The 27,123-nt window shown below is 39.3% G+C and overlaps 6 protein-coding genes across 9 annotated transcripts; all 6 read left to right on the top strand.

Moving 5' to 3' along the window:
• Positions 1-137: 137 nt before the first annotated feature.
• LOC139944998 (monocarboxylate transporter 12-like) lies at positions 138-5,583 on the top strand. 4 transcript variants are annotated; one of them, XM_071942219.1, is made up of 5 exons: positions 138-262; positions 1,270-1,542; positions 2,149-2,292; positions 2,780-3,871; positions 4,597-5,583. In XM_071942219.1, the coding sequence occupies exons 2-5, from the start codon at positions 1,329-1,331 to the stop codon at positions 4,800-4,802; spliced, it is 1,656 nt and encodes a 551-aa protein (XP_071798320.1). In that variant the 5' UTR covers positions 138-262; positions 1,270-1,328; the 3' UTR covers positions 4,803-5,583. The 4 variants fall into 4 exon arrangements, with proteins under 4 accessions (XP_071798320.1, XP_071798321.1, XP_071798322.1 ...); XM_071942220.1 differs by having other exon boundaries at positions 1,265-1,542; XM_071942221.1 differs by having other exon boundaries at positions 138-271.
• Positions 5,584-7,324: 1,741 nt separating this feature from the next.
• Positions 7,325-12,176, top strand: LOC139945064 (NXPE family member 3-like). The gene is made up of 5 exons (XM_071942321.1): positions 7,325-7,711; positions 8,665-8,786; positions 9,237-9,806; positions 10,266-10,318; positions 10,569-12,176. The coding sequence occupies exons 1-5, from the start codon at positions 7,568-7,570 to the stop codon at positions 11,348-11,350; spliced, it is 1,671 nt and encodes a 556-aa protein (XP_071798422.1). The 5' UTR covers positions 7,325-7,567; the 3' UTR covers positions 11,351-12,176.
• A 1,002-nt stretch (positions 12,177-13,178) lies between these two features.
• LOC139945542 (NXPE family member 4-like) lies at positions 13,179-19,832 on the top strand. Its single transcript, XM_071942930.1, has 8 exons — positions 13,179-13,852; positions 14,235-14,285; positions 15,298-15,366; positions 15,950-16,030; positions 16,271-16,380; positions 16,772-17,323; positions 17,610-17,662; positions 18,110-19,832. Exons 1-8 carry the CDS (start codon positions 13,757-13,759, stop codon positions 18,964-18,966), a joined length of 1,869 nt encoding a protein of 622 aa, XP_071799031.1. The 5' UTR covers positions 13,179-13,756; the 3' UTR covers positions 18,967-19,832.
• A 546-nt stretch (positions 19,833-20,378) lies between these two features.
• Positions 20,379-22,063, top strand: LOC139945256 (histamine H2 receptor-like). Its single transcript, XM_071942575.1, has one exon. It carries the CDS (start codon positions 20,382-20,384, stop codon positions 21,375-21,377), a length of 996 nt encoding a protein of 331 aa, XP_071798676.1. The 5' UTR covers positions 20,379-20,381; the 3' UTR covers positions 21,378-22,063.
• Positions 22,064-23,357: 1,294 nt separating this feature from the next.
• Positions 23,358-24,350, top strand: LOC139945342 (galanin receptor 2b-like). The gene has a single exon (XM_071942693.1). It carries the CDS (start codon positions 23,358-23,360, stop codon positions 24,348-24,350), a length of 993 nt encoding a protein of 330 aa, XP_071798794.1.
• A 951-nt stretch (positions 24,351-25,301) lies between these two features.
• Positions 25,302-26,261, top strand: LOC139945341 (galanin receptor type 2-like). The gene has a single exon (XM_071942691.1). The coding sequence runs from the start codon at positions 25,302-25,304 to the stop codon at positions 26,259-26,261; it is 960 nt and encodes a 319-aa protein (XP_071798792.1).
• Positions 26,262-27,123: the final 862 nt, after the last annotated feature.

Here is a 27,123-nt window from a genome sequence, read left to right as displayed (position 1 = left end):
CGCTGCCCAATTACAGACTCACATTATGCACTCGTCCCCATGATTCGGTCTTATGCAAAATGATATGTACGTACTTCATGTATCTGGGGACGAGCGAACCCCCTAAAATGCAATAACATCTCATTATGTCATTTGACATTTTGACACAAGATCAAGATGAATGATGAAAGCGCACAAACGACACCTCCTACAAATGAAAAGTAAAGAGGAGCATCGTTTGTGTACTTTGTTTCCTCAATAGGCTAGATCACAGAGCTCTATGGTGAGTAAGGTAAACAACAATCATAAGTTAAGATCGTTGTGTTTGTCACAAAAAAATAAAAGAGTGCTGAAGCCATCCAGATTCCTAGGACATTATTGATTGGGGTCGATATAAACTGGATATAAATTACAGGAGATTTTTATGCCTTTGAAAAAAATCAGAAAAACTGTGTTTATTTATAACGAACAAGAACAACCACTCCTCATTCCTGATGTAAGATCTGAGCCAAGTGAAAACTTATTTCTCATTGTATATGATATAACTCACCCCAACTGTTCAATGTCCAGACAAAAAGTCATTATGAAACTTTGAAAGGGGTGATGGGTCTAGACTCTAGTCTAGCTAGTCATCATTATGTAAATAGTTTCATAACTGCTACAGTGCTGGGTTACATAAAAATTAAAAACAACTATCTGAATATGTAAGTTATAACTTATAAATAAGAGCATGGCACTGCCAGCTTGTAAACTTGACACAGAAATTAGCCCTGTACTGTAGGTAGGTGGTTTGTGCCACTGGCACTGCTGCAACAATGGAGGAGTCCCACCTGGGCTAACACGGGTATCTGTTTTCATTGTCGGATTGTAGTTTAGATTTAATAGGTTACAAATTGGGACAGACTGACTGATATTGTTCCATGGAGTACACCATTAATTTGGCAACTTTTGGTATCAAAGGCAAGTTATTGACTTAGCTTTATATAGTACCTTATTGGACACCTTATTTTCTTCATCAACGGAAACATCTGATTGTATTGTATTCCTTGTTCACTCACTATGCACTATGAGTATGACCGATCCTATCTTCCCTTGAACTTAAAATTTAGGGTCATACGTACCTAGTCTCTGGAGTTTCATCCCACATGTAAATAACTGAAATTTCTTCATTGTCTTTTCACATTGTCCAGATACTGCACAGGCTTTGACAAGAATGCAATGTTGACAACAATTATTGAAACAAATCATTTCAGTAATTATACATTATTTGTTATTATTTCTCCAGTGCAGATTTCATTCAGTGACGTCACTGTCCGAGTAAAACACAACAAGTAGCCCATTTTCTGAGCATGATGAAGTCTAAAAAGCACACCATCCCAGTAGAGCCTCCAGATGGTGGTTGGGGTTGGATCGTCGCAATCGGCAGTAACCTTATGTTGCAATGTGTCCTTATCACTCGCAGTATTGGAGTCTTCTTTATTGAATGGAAACAGTCCTTTGGTGCCTCAGCAGCCGAGGTCGGAGCAGTTGGAAGTGTTCATATGGCTTCCTTTCTCTTTATTGGTAGGAGAGCTAATTTTCTTTAAATGTTTAACTTTGATACCAATTTCAAAACAAGAATGTGAACAAATATCAAGCATGGAGGCCATGGCCTCCCTTACCCTGGTTAGGCTTCGGTTCTCTTCCAAAACTTTCCCTGACTTTAAGATTTTCCAACGGAAGTGCCCTTTGTAAAATGAAAAAGGCTGCAAACCCTCTCAAAGATGAAAATCCGGGCCTGCAATATACCAGTCCTTGAACATCGCTCTTGAAGGGGCACAGCAGTTTCCCTCTTGTAAGGGACACTTCTGTAATTAAAGAAAACGTTATTTTGTATTGGGACTTTGCAAAGGGCACCACAGCAAAAACAAACGCACTACAGTATACGTTTGGAACGGTAAACATCGGGGTAAAAATGAGAGTTTACAATTAGTGGCATATAAATATTAGATGCATTGTAGGGATAAATATAATATATTTCAATTTCTACCCTTCGGTGTAAGGGTAAAATTCAAATTAATTTAATTGCAAAAAAGTTCAGAACGATGGTCATGAATGTTTTGTGAGTTTATTATGAAGTATATTATGATGACAAATTTACCATTGATTTTGAATGATTTTTTACACCAGGTCCTTTTGGAGGGTATCTCTGTCGACGTTTTGGAAGTCGTCGATTAGCTTTATTAAGTGGAGTGATTGCATTTACCGGTATGATACTCGCTTCTCAATCAAAGACACTCGTTCAACTCATGTTGTCCTTTGGATTTTTAACAGGTATGTTTTCCATAATTCAAAATAAGATTGTTTAATGGCGATAGGTACATTTCATCTAATAAATCTGAAAACACTGCTTAAAAAAATTAGCGCATTTTACAAAAATATATCAATGTGCTATACAGTAGTGTCATGGTATATTGGGTCAATAACATTCCAATAATCTTTCTCAGCTCGCTTGGGAGTATGCAGCCCCAATCTGCCATTGCACTCGGAAGGCTTTTTCAAACACAATATCAACCTCTTCCCTCACAGATACCAATTTATACCCCTGGGTGAAGTGTCTTGCTCAAGGACACAAGTGTCATGAGCAGAATTCACACCCACACTCTGATGACGTAATTACCAGAATTTGAGTTTGATGCTCTAAACCACTCCGCCATGACAACCTATTAATGCTGGCTATGTATGTTGTCATATTATACAAAAAGCATACAGCTGTTATTATTCATAAATTATTGTTTCTGTTTGATTCACCTGTGTACAGGTATTGGATGTGGATTTGGATACATCAGCGCCCAAAATATCATCAGTAAATATTTTAAGAAACGTTTTGCCATCGCTAACGGTATAAGCAGCGCTGGTTTAGGTTTTGCGATTATGGTGTTCCCAGTACTTGCACGTTTCCTTATTGATTTATATGACTGGGAAGGAGCTATACTTGTATTCGCTGGAATTGTAGCACATATAGTTGCCATGGGAATGCTCTTCAGACCGTTGCGTAGAACTTCAGTAAAGAAAGCGACCAATCATGTTGAAAGCTCTGAAGAGCAGACTGCGGGGTTACAAACTCCTGAAGAAGATGTTAGCTCTCTTCAGGATGAAGTGATATCCACGTCTAATGATGAAGTGGATGCAAATGGCAGTAACGGACACTCACACACGAAAGATTATACACAACTTTCAACTTGTGCTTCAAGGGGAGATGGACAAGATGAAGATGATGCAAAGCCTTGCCGAGAAACTCTTGAGTCTCATCGAACCTCAAACAACTACCAACCAGTGGCTCAGGACCCATCAAATGATTCCTTACAACGAAAACTAAAGCAAAGACGACCGACTAATGCATCTATTTATGTGAAGAAATCATTCCGACAGTTCATTAGAGGATCAGGAATCCATCTCATCAAAACTCATCATTGTTTCAACTTGATCTGCCTTGTTCAACTCACGAATGGGATGGGGTACTCCTCCGTAATGACTCACATTGTTGCTTATGCCGTTTATGCTGGAGTCCCGGAGCTAGACGCAGCAATTCTGTTATCAATCATAGGAGTTGGAAGTTTAATCGGTCGACTTATCTCCGGACCCATCATTGATTTCAAGATTATCTCTGCTGTTAAGTTTTACCCGATGGTTGTTTTCATCGCGGGCTTGTCGGTCGTGATTTGTCCGCTTGTTCAATCGTTTGCTGGACTTGTTGCAATTGGTGCAATCTTAGGCATCTCTACTGGCATCTACAAGGCTCTGAACACTGTCCTGATTAGACTGTTTCTGGGAGCAGATCTTTTGTCACTTGGAATTGGACTTTTCATGCCATATATGGGCATCGGTTCTATCGTTGGACCAATATTTGTAGGTAAGTTTCAAGCACAGTAGGGGTTGGAAGATATCCAATTGGTCATTGAAAGCTACTTTTACAATTTTAATTTTAATTGAAGTCTCTACAACAACAGAATCAAAGATGTTTTACTTGACACTTGCTAGATGTTTCTTAGATAAACATTGCACATTTGAAACATTATGCACAACAAAATAATGACAAGCGGAACTGGTGGGAATTTTCTCAGTTGAAACAACTTTGCCTCTGATTGTAATGGTTGGGATGATTCCCTGTCTGTATTTCAAAGCATACATGTAGGTCTTGTTTCCACACAACTCAATATTATTATGGGTGCGTTGTCGTGGCTGAGCGGTTAAACACCGGACTCAAGCTCTGCTGTTTCTGATCAGCAGAGTGTTGGTTCGAAACCCAGTTTTGACGTTTGTGCCCTTGAGCAAGATACTTATTAACCATAATCGCTTTTTCCTTCAGATGGGACATTATGCCATAGGTCCCATGAAAAGCCATTTTCATTTTGCACTTTCATTGGAAAATCTTAATGTCTATGAGAAACATTTAAAAGGGAACCAATGCCAAGACCAGGGGCTCAGAGGCTGTGGATTCGGTTGCCTTCCTGCATCTCCAGGCATGAACTAGTCCTCCATGTTTTAAACTAGCATTTTGCGAGGACATTGCCTTACAATTGTCGTTTATTGTTTATTATTTCCACTTCAACATTCACTTGTTATTTTCCTCTGTAGGTTGGCTTTATGACATCAATGGAAAGTATAACTTTGCACTCCATGTTTCTGGAAGTATCACGATGATAGGTGCCTTCTCTTTCTTACTCTTGCCCTACTTGAAGAAGATTGAACAGAGAGCAGCCAAGAAAGCGTTGACTTTTGACAAAGATCTTGAAGATGTTGATGTCCAGATAGGAAGTACCATTTCAATACCAGATATTTAAAGAAACCAATATTTAATCATAGGAATCCCACCCGAGTAATATGTCTGTGATTTTAATCACAGAGCTCAAGAAAGTACTGAGTATACAGTGCTAACAAACATCGGTGTGTGATGAGTAAAATCCAAAATGAATGATATTTAATAAGTCACTGTTGTCCAGTGGTTAGACTGCATGACTCGCAATCACAATGTTGTGGGTTCGAATCCTACAATGTAACCATTGCTGGCATAGCGACTAGAATTTAAGTATTGTTGTCTATTTCCAATGGTTGTGGGTTTGAATCCTACCAAGTTAGGTGATGATTTCACAATGACTAGAATAAGTATTGTCTTCCAGTTACTTAGCAACAATTAATGATATATGCAATTCAAACTGATAGACTTAAAACCAATGTTTGTATGAGAGGGATTGGCTGTTGCCAGCTTGGTGTTTATATCCCCTTAGCTGGAGCTTTACTGAGCTCCCTTGAATGAAGATCATCAAATAAAGAAATGGTTAAATTTGGAAATATGGTAAATATTTAAAAAGCTTCATTTTATAAGTTCTAACGTTTTTAATCACTAAGTAGACTGACTGCATTGATCTTATGTTAACATCATTTGCCTTTTGTGTACAAAGTATTTCAATCAACTCTTATGAAACATAGTTCCAAAGAAATGAAAACCTTTGTCATGCAATTAGCTAAACTGTTAGTAATGATTAATGTCTACCAACAAACACACAAGTCTGATGTTTTGATTACAAGCGAATCAGCTTATTGGTGCTTGGAGTGGCATATCTAATGGTTGGGGGGGGGGGGGGGCATGGGGCTCCCCAACCTTTGGCTCAGGCGGCTTGAGGTTCCAGGGGTTCTTAGGGGGCCCATGGGACCTTAGGGTACCAGGGGCCCATTTCACAAAGCAATAAAATTCATCGCAAGACAAAATGTCTGTATTACCATAGTGGTTTCAGTATTTAATGTTGGATAACAGAAGGTTTGAATCGGAATTCTCTTAAATGCTGCTATTTCAATGTGTATCAAATGCTGCAAATTGTACCCGTGTAAAATAATGTATAAATGAGACGCCAAAGTATTTGTAACGTTGGTATTTGATTATTTTATGTATTATTTCTATGAATTAATTTTGGTTGTGAAGCATGAGGATTCTCAGCAAACTAAACCAAAAACACAATGGAGAGAAGATAAAGATCGAAGTTTCAGATTTGGGAGGAAAAACTTCGAGAATTATTATAGGGAAAACCCACGCAAGTAAGGACCGCAAACCTATATAGCGGTCCTACTAAAAGCTGACAACAAGTCCAGAGCGAATAACGGCAAATAAACCAAAGACTTGTTAATAGCTTTGTAATATAAAAAAAACAGATGTCAGAGCAAAACTTCACGAAAAGTCTGAATTTTGAACCAGTAATGAGCTGTCAGACGCCATATTGGCTTAAAAACCGTGTTTCGATCAGTCCATTAAGAATATTTTTCTGTTGTATATTAATTTTATTGACGAAAGGGTTGTTATTTCCTTTGTTTTTTGTCAATATTTGTTTTATTTAATTACGATATTTGCAGTAAACGTATTGGACTTTGAAGAAATTTAACCATAACTTTGGAAGTATCCATTTTTTTCTAGACTGGGGCGAAGAAGATGAGTTACAGTGTTTAAAGGAACACGTTGCCTTGGATCGGTCGAGTTGGTCTTTGAAAAGCGTGTTATAAAATTGATATGGTTAGAAAGATGTTGTAAAAGTATAATACAATGATCCACACAAAATTAGTATGCCTCGAAATGTCGTGGTTTTCGTTTTACCTCGTCGACTAACACGGTCGGCCATTTATGGGAGTCAAATGGCCGACCGTGTTAATTCGCGACGTAAAATAAAAACCGTGCAATTTTGAGTGATACTTGTGTGGATCATTATATTCTACTTTTAAAACATCTTTCCAACCATATCCATTTCATAACAAATGGTTTCAAACGCTTTTTTATAGACCAACTCGTCCGATCCAAGGCAACGTGTTCCTTTAAGATTTGGGATTGAACAAAGACGAATTTACTAGAGTGGGACTTGAACCAACAACCAACATTAGAAGATTAAACCAATAGAATGGTTCTGAAACCAAAGATGTCCTTAATTAATTCAAACACGCGTTTTGAATGACAACTGGGGAGGTTAGCTGTAAACCACGTGTTGGGTCGCGAGTCAGCATACAAAATCAACTGAAGTCTTTCTGACTGTTTTTTCTTGATTATGCATGAAGCATGTTGCATGTCTGAACCATGCCTGAAGTCTAATTATATTGGCCTATATCAAGAAACATGGATTCATGGTAACCCCCTCCACATGGTTTGTTCATTATCCACAGTGGAATTGAGTAAATATTTGGATAAAGATCAGGCGAACAAAATTAACCCCGTTGATCAACAGTTGTTGGACTTTACACCCAAAAGTGTTTACACAGGCGCGCCAATGTACGCCAATCGGGTAGGGTTTACCTTTGTAGGGTTTCACCATGCAACGACATGTGGTGCACAAAATAATAAACGTTGTTTCTGATTATGGATTGATAACATTATGAGCGGACATCGTTATGCTATGATCTGCTGAATTTGAATTGTTTGGAGGTACCGTAAAAAGGTGTGTTCTTTAATGGAAGTTAGTGAACATGTAACTCCATGTTGTGACCTGCACAGGGAGATACACAAGATCTTGTGACCTTTAAATAGAGATACCGGATGTTGTGACCTGTGAATGAGCAAACGCTGAACTTGGAAATGATCGGGTTCTTGGCCAAGATGGAGGATCAAGTTGAGGCTGTGACGTCATTATCTCGGAAATCACGATTTGTGATCTTAGTGTTGCTGTGTATTTGCGTCTCTGTGCTGTACATCAACTATACAGAATCAAAGAAGCCTACTGTAAGTTGAACTGGTATCATCGCAGTGTAGTATGGGGCGCCGTTTGTCCATTAATTGTTTGACACTTTGAAGGCATGTTTTTACCATGGTTTACAGCAATTAGATGTAAACCATAGAAACTGTTGCCAAATCCTGTTATGGTTTACATACCAGTTAAGGATTTGTTGTGTAAAAGTTTTTGGTTTACAAACCATGAATATACAAGAAACATTTACAAATCGTGGTTCATAAACCATGAAAATTTACGCATCTTAAAAACATGGTTTATAAACCATAAAAAATGAAGCATCAAATTCATGGTTTACAAATAATGGTTTATAAACCATGAAAATTGAGACATCTAAAAAACATGGTTTATAAACCATGAAAATTGAAGCATAAAAATCGTGGTTTACAAATCAGATGAACTCAATTTATAAAACTTAAAAAAAAAAAAATTAACTAACACAGACAAAACCTGGATTGAACATTATCAATAATAGTAAACTTTCGGGGACAACCATGTGTAAATCTCTTTTGTGAAAAGAGCCGGTGTAGTCTCGACGTTTCGAACATTGCTGTGCTAGTCTCCAAGAGAAAGGATGCATGGACATGTTAGTACACTAAAACATCACGAAAACAATGAGAAACATTGACCCTCTTATTATTTTTGGGAAAAAGGTTTTACTTTTTTTTCAGGCAAAACAGTATAGTCTAAGAGTCACCGATGACATCACCATTGCATCCCCGAGAGGCTCAATGTTTATTGGCGAGAGTTTCGATTTTTAGATTGAACAAAATCGGATAAAGCAATGATTAATATAGGTTAGGGGATGGCCTCCCTTTAATGCAAAACAAACTTACATTGTGTTGCAGCGATTCATGGAGTGTAAACATTGAAACATTTTTTTACTGGAATAATTATTTGAACGATGTTATTATTCACCCATAGTTACTTGTTTTTGTTGTCATAGGTTCGATCACTTGATGATTTAAAACGACTATGGAATATCGGCCAACACCGTCACGATGACGTCATCGACCAAACTCACAAAAGCCCACCCACAATCACTTCTGCAAAAAGTTCGTCTTACAGGTAAAGCAAACCAAGTTTTGTTATTTAAACTCTTGAGTGAAAGGCATAGTCTTTACGCCAATGGTTGGAAGAGCCAAATATGTAATCCTGACACCATCGATAGATGTAAATTAAAAAAACATGGGTATCATGTGCATCATTTCCCGACAATTTTGACATCTAAATGACTTCTTGACAAGTCCAATTATTGTCTGGAATTAGTTGAGCCCTTTAACCACCGCTGATTTATATATGTCTCTAAATATCCAAGTTCTTAACTACTCATCATCCAAAATGTTTTTTTGGACAACTCCAACAAAATAAATAAATAAATAAATCTGGGACCGACCCCTCTCTCGTCAGATAATAATAATGTGGATATTTTGTTGCCATAACTGTCATAAAAACGTAGGGATTATGTTTTTCTCTCACCTTAGGAAGTTAATTTCTCTCAATTGTGTCTCTCCGTAGGATCTTAGACTCAAGTGGTCTAGTGTTTCAGAAAGGATCCACTTTACGGCTTGTAATAGAGGCTAGAGATTTGGCGGGAACTAGAACAACACGAGGTGGTGACATGTGGTTCGCTACCGTCAACTCATTAAACCCAAAAGCTAGTACGTCAGGCAATGTGGTGGATAACGGTGACGGGACGTATCTGGTGCAATTCTACGCAGGCTGGGTGGGCGTGGCCAAGATTGATATCATCTTGGCACATCCAAAAGAGGCGTGTGACTTTGTGGAAGAAAGGGTGTGGCCGGCAGAGGATCGCCAGGTGTGGTCGGGTGTATTTAGGGTCCAAGACGGGAAGAAATTAAAAACGACAAAGACAACTTGTTTGCTGCAACGAAATGGAACTAAGTGGGACAACACATGTGAATACTGGTACCCGGCAGAGATGGGAGACACCACGCTGGTGTGCGGGAAACCAGAGGATAAGAACACGTGGTCATGTGATGATTTGTACTCTTTAGGAGTCATGAAGGCAAGAGTTGATTTGACTGCATCTGAACTCATTCAAGGGAAGGAGTATTTATTTGAAAAGTAAGTACAAAAGAAGCGACTACTGTTGTTAAGCCATGGTCACATGCATGCATCATCGACTATTGGTTGCACATCTGTAATAAAAAACAATTTCTTCTGAGTAGCATCACGGTATTTGGTTTGCGGAGTTCTTGAAAATAAACATATTCTACTCAGCAAGATGGTGTTATATATTGATACCTCACCGTGCAATGCCTCAAATCCCGTATGAATAACATACATCTCTTTATTGCATCATAGTAAACACTATTGGAGTGTTTAGAGACAAAATTACCCAAACCTACAGTCTCCTGGAAAATGTCCACCACTACCTGAGATTGAGAAAGGCTTGGACCAAAGTCATACCGATGGAAATCGTTGGAGGTCGTTGATTCAAATCCCACTCTAGTCAATTTGTCTTCGTCCAACCGCAAATCAAAACTCATATCACAGATTTATTTTCTACTTTCTTCTGTCTAGAGCGAATGTGATGCAGATTGTTGAGCAGGGGCCAAAACACATCAAAATCGACGGTAGGTTAAACAATAATCAAATCATATCCCAAACGTAGGTTATTATGTCTCTCAGTACAAATTGGGCGACGTCACAGACCAAGGTTTTTGATCTTAAAAAACCTGTGAATGCAGTTGCAGTAGCTCCTGGAGAAGGTGGCACTTGACAGCACAAATCGTTCTGTGTATCCCTCACTTTAAAATGGCCGCCCGAGGCCGTGTGATGTGAGGCGATCTTTCATTATAATTTTGTTTATATTTTTGTTTGCAGGAACACAAGATGTCCGTTCAGTTTCTCTTCCCCCATGTCAGCCTGATCTACCTGATCAAACATCCGAAGGGTTTTGGTTCAAAGATAAGTGGCATTCTTTAAGATGCCGCAACACCCCTTGGCACAACCCGACCGTTGATCACATCGCCCAGTGCTTCAAAGGGAAAAGCGTCTTCTTTCTCGGTGACACCACAGCTCGGCAACTATTTGAAGCTTTCCATGAAGCCATCGGTTTAAAGTTCCTTCTCCGCAGTGACGATGCCCACTACCGATTTATACGTCATCATTCTTCTTTAAACCTATCCGTTGTGTACCAAGCTCGGCCTTTATTAACGACCTCATCTCAAGTTCCCATTGGAGAAACACGTTTTGAAACGGATATTTTAAACAACCTAAAAGATCAAAAATGCAATAGTGTAATTTTGCTGAGCCCTTCGTCACATACCTTCTTAGATCGTATGAACTTTCTCGAGATGGTGAAATTTCTCAAGGGGGCGATAACCGACCTCCTTGCAAGATGCCCCAAGACACCGATAGCTGTAAGAGGGCCTCACCCTGGAGTACACGGTACATTTACATCATCAGTATACGGTAATAACATTATCTTACGAGATATCAGAGACATCTTGAAGGAAACATTACAGGGGACTGGTGTTTTCTTTCTGGATAGTTGGGACATTAATGTGGCTTACCCAAGTCCCAATCATGTTGTCTTGCCTGTAGATGTCGCCAAGCAGGAGGTTGCTTTGTTCATGTCTTATGTTTGTAAGGACTTCTCATAACAAGGATGAAATTGTGAACAGCACTTTGTTAGAAGCACTTCTTAGGATAAAGAATGTGATGCAGATTTGTTTTGTTTTATTACGCATACAACAGCATATTTAGCGCTAATAACAGGATGCAAGAAGAACTGTCATTATAACCATTTTTATTTTCTGTGAAATATTTCCCTCTGAAATTATTTTTGTTTTAAGAACACTGAATCTGACAAACAAAAGGCTGGTTTCGGTCGTTACAACCCAAATGAATGAAAAGATGTTTTACATGCTGAAAATCCTGCGAGTTTTGTTTTACTATTCTACTGACTCACACAACAGACTAAGCCAAACAATGTTCACAGAATGGTTAATTAATGACACAAAACATGAGCACTGTCTTTTTTTGCAAGCCTCCTCAATCATAACACCTTTAGGAATAAAATAAGTATATCGAACAAATAGTGACTAAAACCATGTAGACACTGTGTCAATAAAAATGGAGGTTCTATGTGGGCTGGGGTGGTGGTCATTTTGGGGTCTTTGATACCCCGGTTGACTTAGATATTCAATATTGTTTTTAATTAACTGTGCAAGGCAAAATACTTTACAAGTTCCTATAAATCTTCTGGTTAATGATAATTTTTACTTATCTGAAATCGTAACCAATTCACCCCAGTAAAACAATTACTAACAGTAAAAAGACAAATAAATTAGGTATATATAATAACATACGCATGAGTGTTGTCTGCATTAAGAATGGCGTCAAATTCGTGTTTTCATTGTATTTGTTTTTGGATTTAAATGTGCCTTGGAAAAAAGAGTAATGATCAATAAATATACAAAAAACAACTACAAAGAGGTACAAAATGAGTGCCATTTTTATTAAGAAGTTTCCAATTAATGTATTATTGTTGTATTCATAAAGCAGTACAGAAACATTTTGAGTCATTTTCGGGAAGATGATGTTCGTTATAGGGCCACTCACACGAGGCAATTTACATGCAATTATGTCCTCTGTGCAATACTATCCGGAGGACATTATTGCATATGCAATAATGTCCGCCGGACGGTATTGCATATGCAATCGTGTCCGCCCGAACGCTGCTGCATAATGCAATTTTGTCTGCCCGGACACATTTGCATATGCAGTTGTGTCCGCCCCCGTGCAAAACCGTCATTGCAGTAAATCTGCAATCATGAAATACGTGAATATTCATGATGCTTATACGCAGGTTCAGTGCATTCACGCGGCGGTTGGAAACGCGCGCACATACATGTACATGTCCACCGGACGGTTTTTGCATAGCCCCGGTCACGATTGCATATGCAAAAGTGTCCGGAGCGGACAGTATTGCATGGCGGACACAATTGCATCTGACACCGGTTCCACGCAATCAGTGCAAGAAGAGTCCATTCACATTTAGGTGTTTTCTTAGAGGTTAATAAGACACTGTTTGAAAAATGACTCATGTGCTACTAAAGTGGTCATGAAGCATGAACTGCAGTTGCTGCAGCTGATGCCTCCAAGTTGCCTGTCAAATTTGCGTCGTGTGACGAGGCCTTGCCTGCAAAAGCTGTAATAATTCGGAATATGACTATAATATAGAGCTGTATTAAAAAAAGGTAGTAGGATAGCTTTACAAAATTCCGGTAGCATGGAATTTCTGAGCACTCAACATTATGGACAAAACACCTGACGCCAAAGTCTAGACATGCAAATCCACAAACACCGACACAAGTTCAGATTTTAAGTTTGACCTTTTGTCCATATTTATCGTTGACAACAATTTGAACTGTTCATTTTTTATCAGACTTAATGTTATAAGCCTCATGTTTACAACGTCACGATGCCAGCTACAGGTTGAACTTTGAACACAAAGCAAACATAAATCATTATTCGTACGGCAGTTGACTGACGATAGTGTAGAGCCATAGGATAACAACTGGGATAAAACGGGGTCTCGTGTACAAATACGTAAAGCGTCTGCTCGTCATGTATAGCTATGCAATACTAGGCTAAGATTCAAGAATGCGAGTACACCTTCGATTGAATAGTTAATAATGTTTGATGGCAGCCATTTAAACGTCTTTGTGTCCGACGTATGATCTTGGCATAGAATCATCAGTTGTTGTCATCTTGGAATGGACGTGCGCATGAAGGTGGTGGAGTCCCTGATGTTATGACTTTTGAGCAACTCACTTCCAGTTACTTCCGGTTGTCCAGTTCATCTTCAAAACTATCCTCCAACAAGCAACCAGTTATTGTATGAATTTTCTTGATGACACAACATCATTCAACATCACTGAAGCCAGATGAACATGATGGTACATTCAGGCCTCGGACATCTGTAGGTTTGGATACACCTATATACAAGATTCTTCTAGTGCCTCTTGAAACATAAATATTCTCCTCAGTGTCTTTGTCTCAAGATGAGGGTCACATCAACTATTAATGTGACGATTAAGGATGCGGTTGTAGGTCTTCTACTCCTCACAACAACAACTGTGTGCTTAATCACTTTATGGGTATGTATTCTATTGTATTGTTTCATTATAAATGTAACCAACCAAATTACATGAATTATGGTGACACCAGACCAGGGGCCGACAGCGACATCCTTATTTTCCGAAACCAAGTTTTAACAGCCCTGTTGCACTTAGCCCTAATCCTAACCTTAACCCATTATGGTAACCCTGCGTCTTGATCACAGGGAGAATTATTGGGAAACTCGGAACTGATAATGGTGTCGAAAATGGAGCAGTCACCCCATTGATTATACCAGATCCAAATAATCTAATAAATACTTGCTGCGAAATTAAAAGTAGAAAAGAGCAAAAGCTTCACACGTTGAATCAAATTATTAACAACTGAATGAATGGAATTCTACATGTTCAATTATTTTCACAGATGATGTTTCATGAGTCGGCAAGGTACATAGAACAGCCGTTTGGTGCCAAGGTAAGCTCACACCAAACAGTTTGGGTGCCATGTTTTCTCAATAAGCCAAAGCCCAAACCCAAAGCCCCAGCCCAAGCTCATAGCCCAACCTTTCGTTTCGAAAAGGTCCGTAGAAAGAAGCTACACCACTTTATGAGGGTGTTACCAGGGCCAAAATTTAAGCAGAAAAAGTCTGCTTAACGACTTTCTGCTAAGCTGAAAGCAGGATACCAGTCCAAAGATGGCACACGTAAAAGTTTAGCTGGTAACACGATTCTGGTGGGCATGTGCTGCTGTTTGTGGCCCAGGGGCCAATTTCATAGAGCTGCTTAAACAAAAAATTCGCTTAAGCACGAAAATAGCTCGTTTATCTTACACATAAGTAGGATTTGAAACTTTGCATGGTGGAGATAAGATATAGAAGAGTTTGCGGTAACACCATGTAATAACAATCTCTAAATGAGTTGGGGTGGTTCTGAAAAGAACCGTTGGGTTAACTCGACGTTTCGATCAGTATGCTCTGATCGTCTTCTGGAGAATGCTGGACTCTGATGCTGCATGCTGCTTAAGTACTAGGCGGTGGATCAGCGGTGATGCATGATATCTTACACATGTTACTGGCCAAAATTTCATGCCATGTACATTGCTTGTGATTGGTATTTAGCTGTTGTTTACTTAGCATAACAATTGAGTGGAGTTTTGGCCTGTAAATTAATTTTACTAAGGCAAGGATTTTTTTGCTCAAGCAAAAGTTTGTGCTTAAGCAGCTCTATGAAATTGGGCCCAGGTTGAAGTTATCTGTTTGTGTTTCATCCACGCACGCAATTAGAGCACGGAGCTACAGAGATTGAGGCAGTCCTAATATAAATCTGCGAGTATACATTTAACTAAACAAAATAATATAAATGCCACCTTTTGACAGCCTCCGAATGTTATCAAGATAGCGGTTAGCAGAGGTTTTGAAGTACTACCAGTAGATGTTTGTGTGTTATAAGAAAGTCATTTGAGTTTCTCTTAACTTTCTTAATTATAGGCGTCTCATCGGCAGAGCGGCCTTAGTTCCTTGAAGAACATTACGAAGCAAGTGGAGATAAAACAAAAGGTATAAGCATTAAGTCTTTTTTTATACATACGTTGATGGTGTGACAGGGAGATTCTGTTCCCAAGGGATGTTTTCCGCCCCACCCCCACCTCCCACCCCGCGGCGAATTGTAGTCATTTCGTTTCGTCTGATGGCACCCTCTTTGGAATCAACTGCGTTAACCGGTATGGGTTACCGTTTTGCCGCTCAAAAATGTTAATTTTTTTTCAAATTGATGCAATAAGAGATGGATGGAACGGTTCTAACTTATCAGAAGGTTTCGTGCGTCTTTGTTGACACTCACGCGTAGCCGAGGTGGTATTTATTATTGTATGCTTGGTATAGTAAACAAATGATTTCCCTATCCATACAAAATACGAACACCCCTTGGAACTGCCCCCCACCCCACCCACCCCCCCCCCCCCTCTGGTATGATATGCAACTGGAAAAACAAAACAATGATATAACTTATGACTCATTTAGGGATATATACATGGGCTTATGACAAGTGTAATGTTTTTGACTGTTGTGGTTTTCAGGTTTTTGTAACTCAAAGTTTACCATTATGTTTTGTTGCTTGTTTTTGTTCTTTTACATTACTCAGAGTAAGCATCGGATAATTGATCCACCTGTTAATATCACTAACAAGTTGAAGAATGAAGGACCACTTCAGTCGGAAAACAAGGTATGTTTAGGGTCATGGTAGTAAAACGATCAATTGAACCATCTCAAATCGACTTAATAAACATGAGAAAAAAACAGGGCTTCATAAATGGAATTTGAGGCATTGCATGGTGGGGGTATCAGTGTATATTTGGTTTGCGGTTACACCATTTGTTTTTCTATACTTGCGTGGTAGATTACATTAATTTCAGAACTTGTTTTGCTTTTTCTACTTGCTAAGATTGTTGTCGTTTTTGTGCAGGAATTTGATTTTGACAAAAGAAACAAAGACACACCACGATATATGCATGAGGAGGAGTATGCATTACGATTTGTGAGCAAATTAACAAGTTACGCCAAAAGCAGTTACAGGTAACAAAACAAACTGTCTGTCATTACAATGTTTCACCCCAAACATCAGTTTGTGATATCAGTTTAAGAAGACACTCTTAATAATGTTGTGACTTTCTTTAGAGATTGTGTTTAGGGAAAGCTCTAGAGAAAGATGTATCTTGATCAAAAAGAAACTTTAAAGAAAATGGGGATGTATCTTAGAAAAGGTTGTCTTAGAGGAAGTTTTATCTTTACTAAACAAGAATGTTGTGAAAAAAATCTTATTTAAATTGAAGGTTGTCTCGAGAAAGCTGTATCTTTTAAAGCGAAAGGTTGTATCTTACAGAAAGTGGGCATTGTGTATATGAGTGCTGTTTTTACTAACTGGAGGAGTTGTATATTACTGATAAGGTTGTGTTTTGTATTGCAGAATTGAAGGGAATTTGAGTAGCTTGAATCTTGGTGATGACTTGCACGTGACTATCCAGGCTAGAGATAGTATGGGAAGGGATCGCGAGGAAGGAGGTGACTTCTGGTTTGTTACCTTAGCAACCAAATACAATCACTCTGGAGCAGCAGGCCAGGTCATAGACTACGACAATGGAACCTACACTGTGTACTTTAAGATCGGATGGCCAGGTGTCTTGGATCTTGACGTCACTCTGGTTCACCCTAGCCAAGTCGCTACGGTACTGACTAATATTATCTGGAAGGAGCGTGACCGCGTGGAGTGGACAGCGCAGTTTGAGTCCCCCGCTTCTCTCGTGACCAATCACAAGTGTGTGTTTAGACGTCAATACGTGCCGCTTGTTAGAGAGTGCACTGTGGCTTACCCAAAGGCAATGGGGCAGACGTTACTGGTCTGTGATCAACCGGCTGGTGGGGCGGCCTGTGACGGACTGAGCTCCATGTACATTAACAGGACTGTCACTGAACAGAGAGTTCAACACATTACACGCAACTACTTTAATGTCTTCGCAGGGTCAGTACTAAATCTATTCTGATTTTAACAGACATGTCAAATTGGTCATACAGTGTCGTACCCGGATAGAAAGGATGCTCAGCCCCTAAAGAAAAAAAAACGTAATCAAAATGAAGAAAAACGGTGACTAACAATACATCGTGTCCTTGACAGTGCTTGTCTGGTTACGCCCCCGTTTTCAGTTCAATTCAATTCTAAGCAACGTTTATTTCCACACATCATCATCAACATGTACAGAAAATAATATCAATGTGACCAGAATAATCCTATTATGTTTATTTTTCAGGGACCATTTCAAAAGACGACTTCTAAAAGGTCAAAGAAAACTTTTAGTGAAAGGTAAATTTTTAAACATTTTAAAGTTATAAATGCATGGAAAACTGATAATAATTATGGTATATTATGTTAAATAATTTTGGGCGAAAGAAAAATGTACCTATGAGGGCATTGAACTTATGGACCTCCGGACCAACTGAGCAATCTGTCTGTTGTCAAAGGAACTCGACAATTTCCATAAACACCTTACTGGCACCAGCCACTCTCCCTCGAATTCAGAGAATCAAGAAATTGAGTTTCTATAACAGACGACAATACTTTTTTTTTGTCATTGTAAAATAAGCGGCTTGCTTGGTAGAGTTCGAGCCCACGACGCTGTGATCGGATATTGGACAGTAGACGCTCATGTACTAGGTTCTTATACCGAATGTTTACTTTTTATTTTGATATTAAGAGTATAGACATATACTCTTTGATATTAAAGTGTTTTGCTTTTTGTTTGCCTCTAAGATTCTCCGTACAATCATGAGAAGCTGATGGAGATCCACCAACATCTTCCTGCCTGTCAACCAGATCTTCCAAAACCACCTCTTAGTCTTGGCTACTGGCGGTCTGACGTATGGTACTCTCTGGCCTTCAGGACTAAGACGGTCTGGGCAAAACCAAACGAAACTGGTGAATGTTTAAGAGGAAAAGATTTATACTTTCTTGGTGATTCAACAATTCGACAGTGGCTGGAAGTCCTGTCAGATATGATGGGTGTTCCTTTCAAGAGACAAAACCCAGGGGAAAAGGACAATATTTACCGGAGTTTCGACTCCTTCAACACTTCAATGACCTACCGATCACATCCTTTATTTATAACTTCTAAGATAGAAGGAAAACTCACCCAAAAATTAGCCTTTGAGATTGATGTTTTAGACAGTTTGCAAAGTACAGACTGTAACTATGTCGTAGTGATCAGCTCGTGGGTGCATTTTACCCAATGGACCCGTGATAGTTACGTCGAACGAGTTGGTCTCCTACGCGATGCCGTCTTAAAGTTAACATCGAGGTGCCCGGACGTTAAAATCATTGTGACGGGTCCACATCCACGTGAGCAACCCAGTAAAGAATCACGAATCTATAATAATGACTTAATTGCTCAGCGACTTGGAGATATTCTTGAGAATGCTTTCAGTCAGATAGGGGTTTTGTATCTGGATGTTTGGGACTTAAACCTTGCCTATCCGTCCAGTAACAACATTAACATGCCAAGGGCTGTAGTGCAAGGAGAACTTAGTATGTTTTTATCGTATGTCTGTGGGGGGGGGGGGGGGGGGCAAATCAGACAAAACATAAGTAATGTCGGGCTTGTAAACTATTGATTTAGAGACTTTAAGGCATCCTTGGTTTCATCACCATTGCAAAAGAATGGGTGGACAAAAACATGCTTGGTTAATACAACAGTTTAAACATTTTAAAAAGTTAAAACTTTGAACGGCGTCAACCGTCTTCATTGCTGCACAGAATACAATACTTTAAACAAATTTTTAGAAATTAATAGACACCAACTTGAAAGCACCACTCAGCATAAGTGCATTTAAACACAAGGGATTTCCTATATACACGATCACTTTCGATAACGAAAAAACACAAGTATGCTCGCTGTGTATTGCTAATTTAAAAGCTGGTCAAAGTAGCCACTTTTCCGTTCTATTCACATGGGACGCGTTGCGAAGTGCTTTCTGTGCAAGAAAGAAGCTCTTTTCCCTGTCGGGGTCTTAAGAAAGTTTAATCTCTGTGCGGTGTAAAGGATCTTATTTTGTTAGATAAAAGAATGTAAATACCCGTAAAAGCAATTCAGATGATGCTAAATGCTATTCACAAAGAAATGTACGCTCTGCTACAAACCTTTTAGCATAAGATGTAACATTAGTTATAGCTTTGCAACAAAAATGGGAAGAAGGGACACATAGTATGTATAAGGTCACCTGTAATTTTCCATTATCTGTTTTGGTATAGCCTGCTAAAAACCTTTTAGTATAAAATGTTACATTTTAGCCTGGCATCAAAAATATGTTATAAGGAACACATGGTTTGTTTATGGCCATTGTAATTAACCATTATATGACTGTTTGAATAGCCTGCTGAAAACCCTTTAGCACAAGATGTTTCAATGAAACCAACATGATTGTTCTTTATTCGCGATGCAATTTTAACATCTATTAAACAAAAAGATGGTTATAAGAAACACATGGTTTGTATAAGGCCACTATTCTGTAACTTGTCCACAGTGGGCCCCTATAAGTCAGCTTTAAACCTTTTAGCATTATATGTAACATTGTTTCTTTGACGGAGCTATTCACATTCCAACAGATGGACCTGTTACAAATACTCCACGGACAACTCGGGGCAACCAAAGACTCCCCTGTCGCAAAAGGACAGGTTAGTTTTACAGAACCAGTGATATCATTGGATACAACGTAGGAGTGCATGCACATCCATATGATGATTTTTTATGTAAACTTGTAGGCCCAACGTATAATTAATTTCGACTGTGAAATTAAAGCGTGATCGACGGTACATCCGTCCGCGTGACCGACAGAATATCGACGCAGGCTCAAGGCCACTTTCTGGCGTAAATAACGGACCCCGAAGTGTGACGTCAGATTTTTACAACCATACATGATCTGTCCTCTATGGAACACAATATCAAGAAGACTGTCTGAGGTTGGGTGAAAGACCTCTTACGGATTCTGAAGCTTGTTTTTGCCATTGGATTTTCACCAGACAAGCTAAGATGGATGAGTTTTTTCTTACAATTCTGAAAACTATAATTGGAACTATTGGTATATTAGGAAATGGTCTTGTCTGTGTGGTTATCGCTAAAGTACCGGCTATGAGAACACTGACCAACGCCATTATCTTCAACCAGGCTGTAATTGACTTCCTTGCTTCACTGTTCCTTGTTCTCCTCGGCAACATCAAACCTCAGTTACCACAGAATGACTCTTTTGGTGCTGTTCTGCATTGCGCCGTGTGGGATTCATCTATCCTAGTATGGATGTTTTTCACGGCCTCAACCTTCAACCTCGTTCTTCTCACTTTAGAGAGGTATGTTGCGATCATGTACCCATTTCAATATGTGACATACTTTGGTAGAAAGCAAGTCACCATCATGCTGTTTGGAGTTTGGGTTTTGGCTACTGGCTACAAAGCACGTATCATTGGTTACAAGCGAGTCGTTAATGGTGAATGTGAACGTATCACTCTATCAGATGATGTGTATGTTGTCGATGGTATCTTTACATTCCTCATCGAATACTTCATCCCTCTTGTCATTATGACATTTTGCTATGTACGTATTGCAATGTACTTGAAGAGGAAAGCTACCACCGTTCAACCTGGTCTAGAACCAAACAACCAAGACGTAAACAGCATGAGTGGTTCTTTAATTCGCGCCCGACGTAACACACTTAAGACACTCTTCATTGTCTTCGTCACCTACACCATCTGCTGGACACCAAATCAACTTGCGTTTTTTATGTACAACTTCGGTCTTTACCTGGACTTGCAAGGAGATTTCTACTTCATTTCAGTGGTGTTAATCCAGTTGAACTCGTGTATAAATCCCATCATCTACTCGTTCAAATATAAAAAGTTCCAGAGAGGCGTACGGGTCTTGTTTAGACCATGTTTGCCAAGAAGACTGCTTGCAAGAACAACAGTTGAGGATAGCATCTCGGTAGTAACATTTCGGACACGGAGGGAAGAAGAACCAACAGCCAGTCAGTAAAGTACGGATCAGTTAACTCACTCGAGATTGATCGCTTTTAGTGACGATTTCTGGCCCAAGTATATCGCTTACACAGGCAGTGGACATTCAAGACTTGGTGTGTCCGAACATATGCATACAAAACAAACCTGTGAACATTTTGGCTCAATTGGTCATCGAGGTTGCAAGAAAATAATGAAAGTGAAAAAACTATTGTGGCTCAAATCAAGGGTTGTGTGCGTTCAGATGCATGGTAAAGGCTTCAGACCTAAAGCCTTTCTCAGATTCAAACTAGTGAGAAATAAACTCCTTCTTGGTTCAGAAAGTCAAAGTTGTTTCTCACAAGGTTTTATATTAGTAAGGGCTATCCATTCGTCATTATACCAAGTAAGTTTGCATGCTATATGTATTTTCAGTAGATACCAAACGCATCCAGTGCCTTTTAAACTTACAGGCATTGGACGCGTTTGGTTTTATTTTCATGTGGTCTTACTAACACATGTCCCAAAGTTGTAATAACTTGGCCAAGTCTATATAAAAGAGCACCGTCCTCGGGATCTGGTGTTTCTGATCAGCTGAGTTTGGGTTCGATTCCCGGTCATGGCACCTGCGTCCTTAAGTGAAACTGATGGAAGGGTATAACTCATGCGGTGTTTCTGGGTCATTAAGCACCCTTGTTGACAGGTTTCCCCGGTCAGGAACCTCAAACCCACATACTCCTCCGGGATAATTGTTCTGGCTTCTTGTACGTTCAGTACTAATCCTAGTAAAGGGAATTTTCTGCTTAATTCCCCATCCTATATAATAAGGAGAAAACAATTATTGTAAAATGTATCTTGCTAAAGAACACCAATTCAATAACCGGGACTTGAACCCACACTCGGCTATTCAAAAACACCTGAGCTCGAGTCCATTGCTCTTTGTATAGCTAAGACACGGCAATCGTACACAGACACTATAGTACATAATTCAGTATAATATCATTGTACAAATAAATATAACAAGTTACTAAAAGTGCCCTGATGTTTCTAGCATACCGTGAGAGATGGTGAACTTAATCAAGCTTAATTGAGGGTGTTTTGTTAACAAATTCAATATTATCAATCAGCGGCAAGCGGACATTGTGTATATGGTCACATGTCGCCGACATTTGACAGACCAGTGTTAGTTGAATAAGTTTTGCATAGAAAGAGAAGAGATAATACAACACATGAGGGAAAAAAACTTCACTCAAATAAAATTAACTTTTTATTTTCATTTTTATTTAATTTGTGCCAACAGTCAAAATAAAAAAATTACACAATATAGCCGGTATAGCGTGCGATGGTTCGTCAAAGTCCAAATTAAATATTGTACCATTCGGATTGTTCTCCCTTTCCATTGAAGTTAACAAAAACATCCAAACAAAACCAACAACAGACCGGAACTGAAGTTTATATGAGTTCGTATAGCTCTAGACAATTTTAAATGTGTAAGAGCAGCACGTGGCATATACGGTGATGTTCGAATTGCGTATAAAAGTAACCGAATCAGACGAGTCAAATACTTAAAACTGAAGTTCTCGCCGGTCTTGCTATCTTTGCTCCGACTCCCGTTGGATGAAAACTTACAAGTATAGTGTCTAGAAGTGTTTCTTCCCTTCGCTAACCACGAGGTGTGGTTTCTTTCTGTTTCTTTCGTAAACCACGCTTAAAACTGTGCTTACTTAACTGTACCTGTTCAGCTGTAACATTGCTCAAGATTATAAATATGACATGATTTTCTGCAAACAACAAAAGCGCAAGAGAATTATTGAATGATTGATGCCGGGGAGAGTTTGTGCCATTTTGCATCTTGCCTGTTAATGTTATAGTAGTTTGAGTTTCTATACGGAAAAAGATTAAGAATAACCCGCAGGTGTTCAATCAACATACACTCTACATGCATTGAAGGGTCCGGCATTTTGGATTCCACAAAACTGGCTGTCGAAAACAGTTTGAAACTGCAAGTATTGTTTTCACGATGGAGGCATCAACCACTTATATTGACGTCATCAAGGCAGTTATTGGTGTCTTTGGAGTATTGGGTAATGGTCTTGTCTGTGTGGTCATCGCTAAAGTACCGACAATGAGGACACTGACTAACGCAATCATCTTCAATCAAGCGGCACTGGACTTTCTTGCCTCTCTACTCATCATTCTTAGGGCTTTCAAAGGAGAACCGAACGAGGACAGTTCTCTACTTCTTAAGACAATCCGTTGTTTCTTGTGGGATCCTCCTTTGTTGGTCTTTATATTATTCGTCGGCTCTACGTTCAATCTAGTTGTGCTGACTCTGGAAAGATACATCGCTATCATGTACCCATTCAAGTATATGGTTTATTTCGGCAAGACACAAGTCGCCCTGATGATGGTTGCCGTTTGGGTGATCGCAATTGGAAGTGAAGGTCGTTTTGTTATACTTCATGAGATGATTGACGGACATTGTGCATTTACAAACATATCAAGTGCAGCTTTCATAGCGCATGGTACGGTTACACTAATAATCGAGTATTTAATTCCTTTGATTATAATGTCCTTCTGTTACATCCACATTGCTGGACACTTGAAGAAAACTGCAGCCAGCGTCATTCCGGGTCCGTCTACGAGTCAGAACGAAAACAGCATGAGTGGTTCTCTAATACGCGCCCGACGTAACACCTTAAAGACACTCTTCATTGTGTTTGTCACCTTCGTCATATGCTGGACACCAAATCAAATATTTTTCTTTCTATATCATTTGGGATTGCCGCTTAACCTCGATGGTTTGTTTAATATCAGCACAGAGATATTGGTTCAACTGAATTGTTGTTCTAATCCTGTCATTTACGCGTTCAAATATAAGCAGTTTCAGAAAGGTTTGCGGGTCTTGCTGAAGCCATGCTGCCCGAGACTGGCCGTAAGATCGGACGAAAACACGGTATCGTCAATCGTGACTAAGAGTACAATGCCGGTAAGAAAACCCTCCGTTCTTTAGCTGGGTTTTCATCGCATCAAGTTGGCTCATTGGCTCCCCCCTTTCACTGTGAACCAAGTTCTTCTCATTTCTCCTACCCTAGTATTCTCCTCTTCGCTTCGTTGAAACTTATTCTACACTGTTTTGTTTTGAGTGTCATTTGACCGCACTTGTTTTTATTTCTCTTCCTTTTGTAGACAAATCTTAAGATGAGATAACTGCGAGAATTGCTTTTTAAATAAAATCTTGACGTAAGTAAAACTTTAAATTTAATCAGCGGCTCGACAAAAGTATCGGCTCATAATAGTTAATCACATTTTGATGTTATATAAATTTGTTATCCACAAACGTTAACACAATGATCTCAAATTTGATTTTGAGGAGCAGGAATACACAGGTCAGAACATAATGGACATTAAGCGAAATATCAAACAAAATCAAGACAATTATTTGAAATAAATTGCCCTTCCAATAACCACATCAAATCCTTGAAGAATGAACCACCATGCAACTTTCTCCTGACAAGAATCCAGATTAGAGTCAAAATTGGCAATTAAATATTTTCTATTATCCATAATCCTTTCAAATGAAAATAAAGATATAGATGTTTATTGAAGATCAATGGGGATCAACATACAATTATAAATCAATCAATGTGCCTTGCCGCTCCGGTCACTGCCTCGTGCAGTTCTATCAAACATTTTGTTCTCCCTTTCCTCGTTTTGTTCAATCTGTATAAATATAGCCCTCGGAGTAAGCGATTTGCATTAAGCGAGAAACGCATTTGCCATCAAACCACCGCGGCCAAACTCGAATCGTGTCATAGGTATCGAAATCTACAACGAGGCATCACGGATCGAACGACCACGGTGCGATTTCAGCCAAACAAACTCTATCGGCACCACTATAATACGTGTAGATTTACAAACAGTATACCTGACGTTATACAGTTCGTCATCATTGCTGTACAATATGGATCTTTCATTGTTTCTTGACATCTCCAAAACTCTATTCGGAGCCCTGGGGATTTTAGGAAACGGTCTTGTCTGTGTGGTCATCGCTAAGGTGCCAGCAATGAGAACACAGACCAACGCAATCATCTGTAACCAGGGCATCATTGACTTCATCTCCTGCGTCTTGGTGATCGTGAAGTCTTATTTAGGAACACCGGGGAGTGATAACGAATTCTTGTTCACTATTCATTGTCATCTTTTGTTAAGCGGAGCATTTATCTGGATCTTCTTCGTAGCTTCAACACTCAATCTAGTGTTGCTGACTCTTGAAAGATACGTCGCCATTATGTATCCTTTCAAATATGTGGTTTATTTTGGTAAAAGGCAAGTCGCCGTTATGTTGGTGGCTGTATGGATGATCGCTACGGGATTTGAGCTTCGTTTGGTATCCCATGTTCAAGTGATCAATGCTGATTGTGGATATCCGAACACAACAAGAACTGTGTTTATTATTGACGGCACCATAACATTTCTGTTTGAATACTTAATTCCTTTGATAATAATGACTTCATGTTACGTACATATTGCTGGTCACTTGAAGAAAACTGCGTCCAATGTTCATCCCGGACAGCCAAACAACCAAGACGTAAACAGTATGAGTGGTTCTCTAATTCGAGCCCGACGTAACACACTCAAGACCCTCTTCATTGTCTTCGTCACCTACATCATCTGCTGGACACCAAATCAAATTATTTACTTAATTTATCATTTTGGAATGCCGTTAGATTTTCAAGGAGCATTATATGTGAGCACGGAGTTTTTGGTTCAGCTGAATACGTGTGTTAATCCTGTCATTTACGCGTTCAAATATAAACAGTTCCAGAAAGGTGTGCGATCTTTGCTGAAACCATGCTGCCCGAGACTGGCCGTAAGATCGGGCGAAAACACAGTATCGTCAATCGCGACTAACGTGGCATAAACTTTATCTCAGTTTGTTATATTATGAAGACGTTCTCCTGAAGACAACGAGTATAAAACTGTTCGAAACGTCGAGACCACCCCGGCTAATTTAAGAGCCAATCTCCCACAAAAGAGATATACACATAGTTGTACCCGCAAGTTTACTATTCATTTTTAGTTTCTTCCTATCACTATCTACAGAGTATTAAATATTGGCTGGTATTGACCTCATCGCATCGGGTTTGCTCAGTGGTTTCTTTCCCTGCCTTTCAACCACATGGACCCCGTTCATATCCAACCTCAGACCATAGCATTACACGTGGATTTGGGGGTATAGACTGCGTGGATGTCAGTATGCATGATGAAATGTAAGCACAACATTATCGGTTCAACTTAATACTTGTGTTTACTTTGATACTTTGTGATGGAACAAACCCCTTTCCAGAAGCTAGCCCCACGTTTAGACACACACTGACAAAACAGCGTTGTACAGTTCCGTAGTTTCAAGATAGAACAATTATGAGGTTTGTGGGTAAATGTGTCTGTATACGCCCGAAGCAAACAATGCACTCATAATAAAGTCCGCCATATTTCAACAAGGGTATAAGCTGACTAACCTGCCGATTTGTTGATAATAAATGGAATACAATGTACAGCGCATTTCCCAATAACCATCTCAATGCACTTGGTCCCCTGGTCATTTGGCCAATAACATCCCTTTAATCTCTATTAGCTCCTTGGGGAGGGTACAGCCTTGACAATCATAAATGGTAGAATGATAGCATAATAGTATAATGCACTTGCACTTTCAATTAACTCTTTTGCATCAACGTTGTTTTCATTAATGTTTAGTATCCGATGAACTCGAACCGGATAAGAAT

This window comes from Asterias amurensis, chromosome 12, assembly GCF_032118995.1.
Source record: "Asterias amurensis chromosome 12, ASM3211899v1".
NCBI classification, from domain to species: domain Eukaryota; kingdom Metazoa; phylum Echinodermata; class Asteroidea; order Forcipulatida; family Asteriidae; genus Asterias; species Asterias amurensis.
The sequence above is the reverse complement of the archived record's forward strand: the minus strand, read 5'-3'. Positions and strand labels throughout refer to the sequence as shown.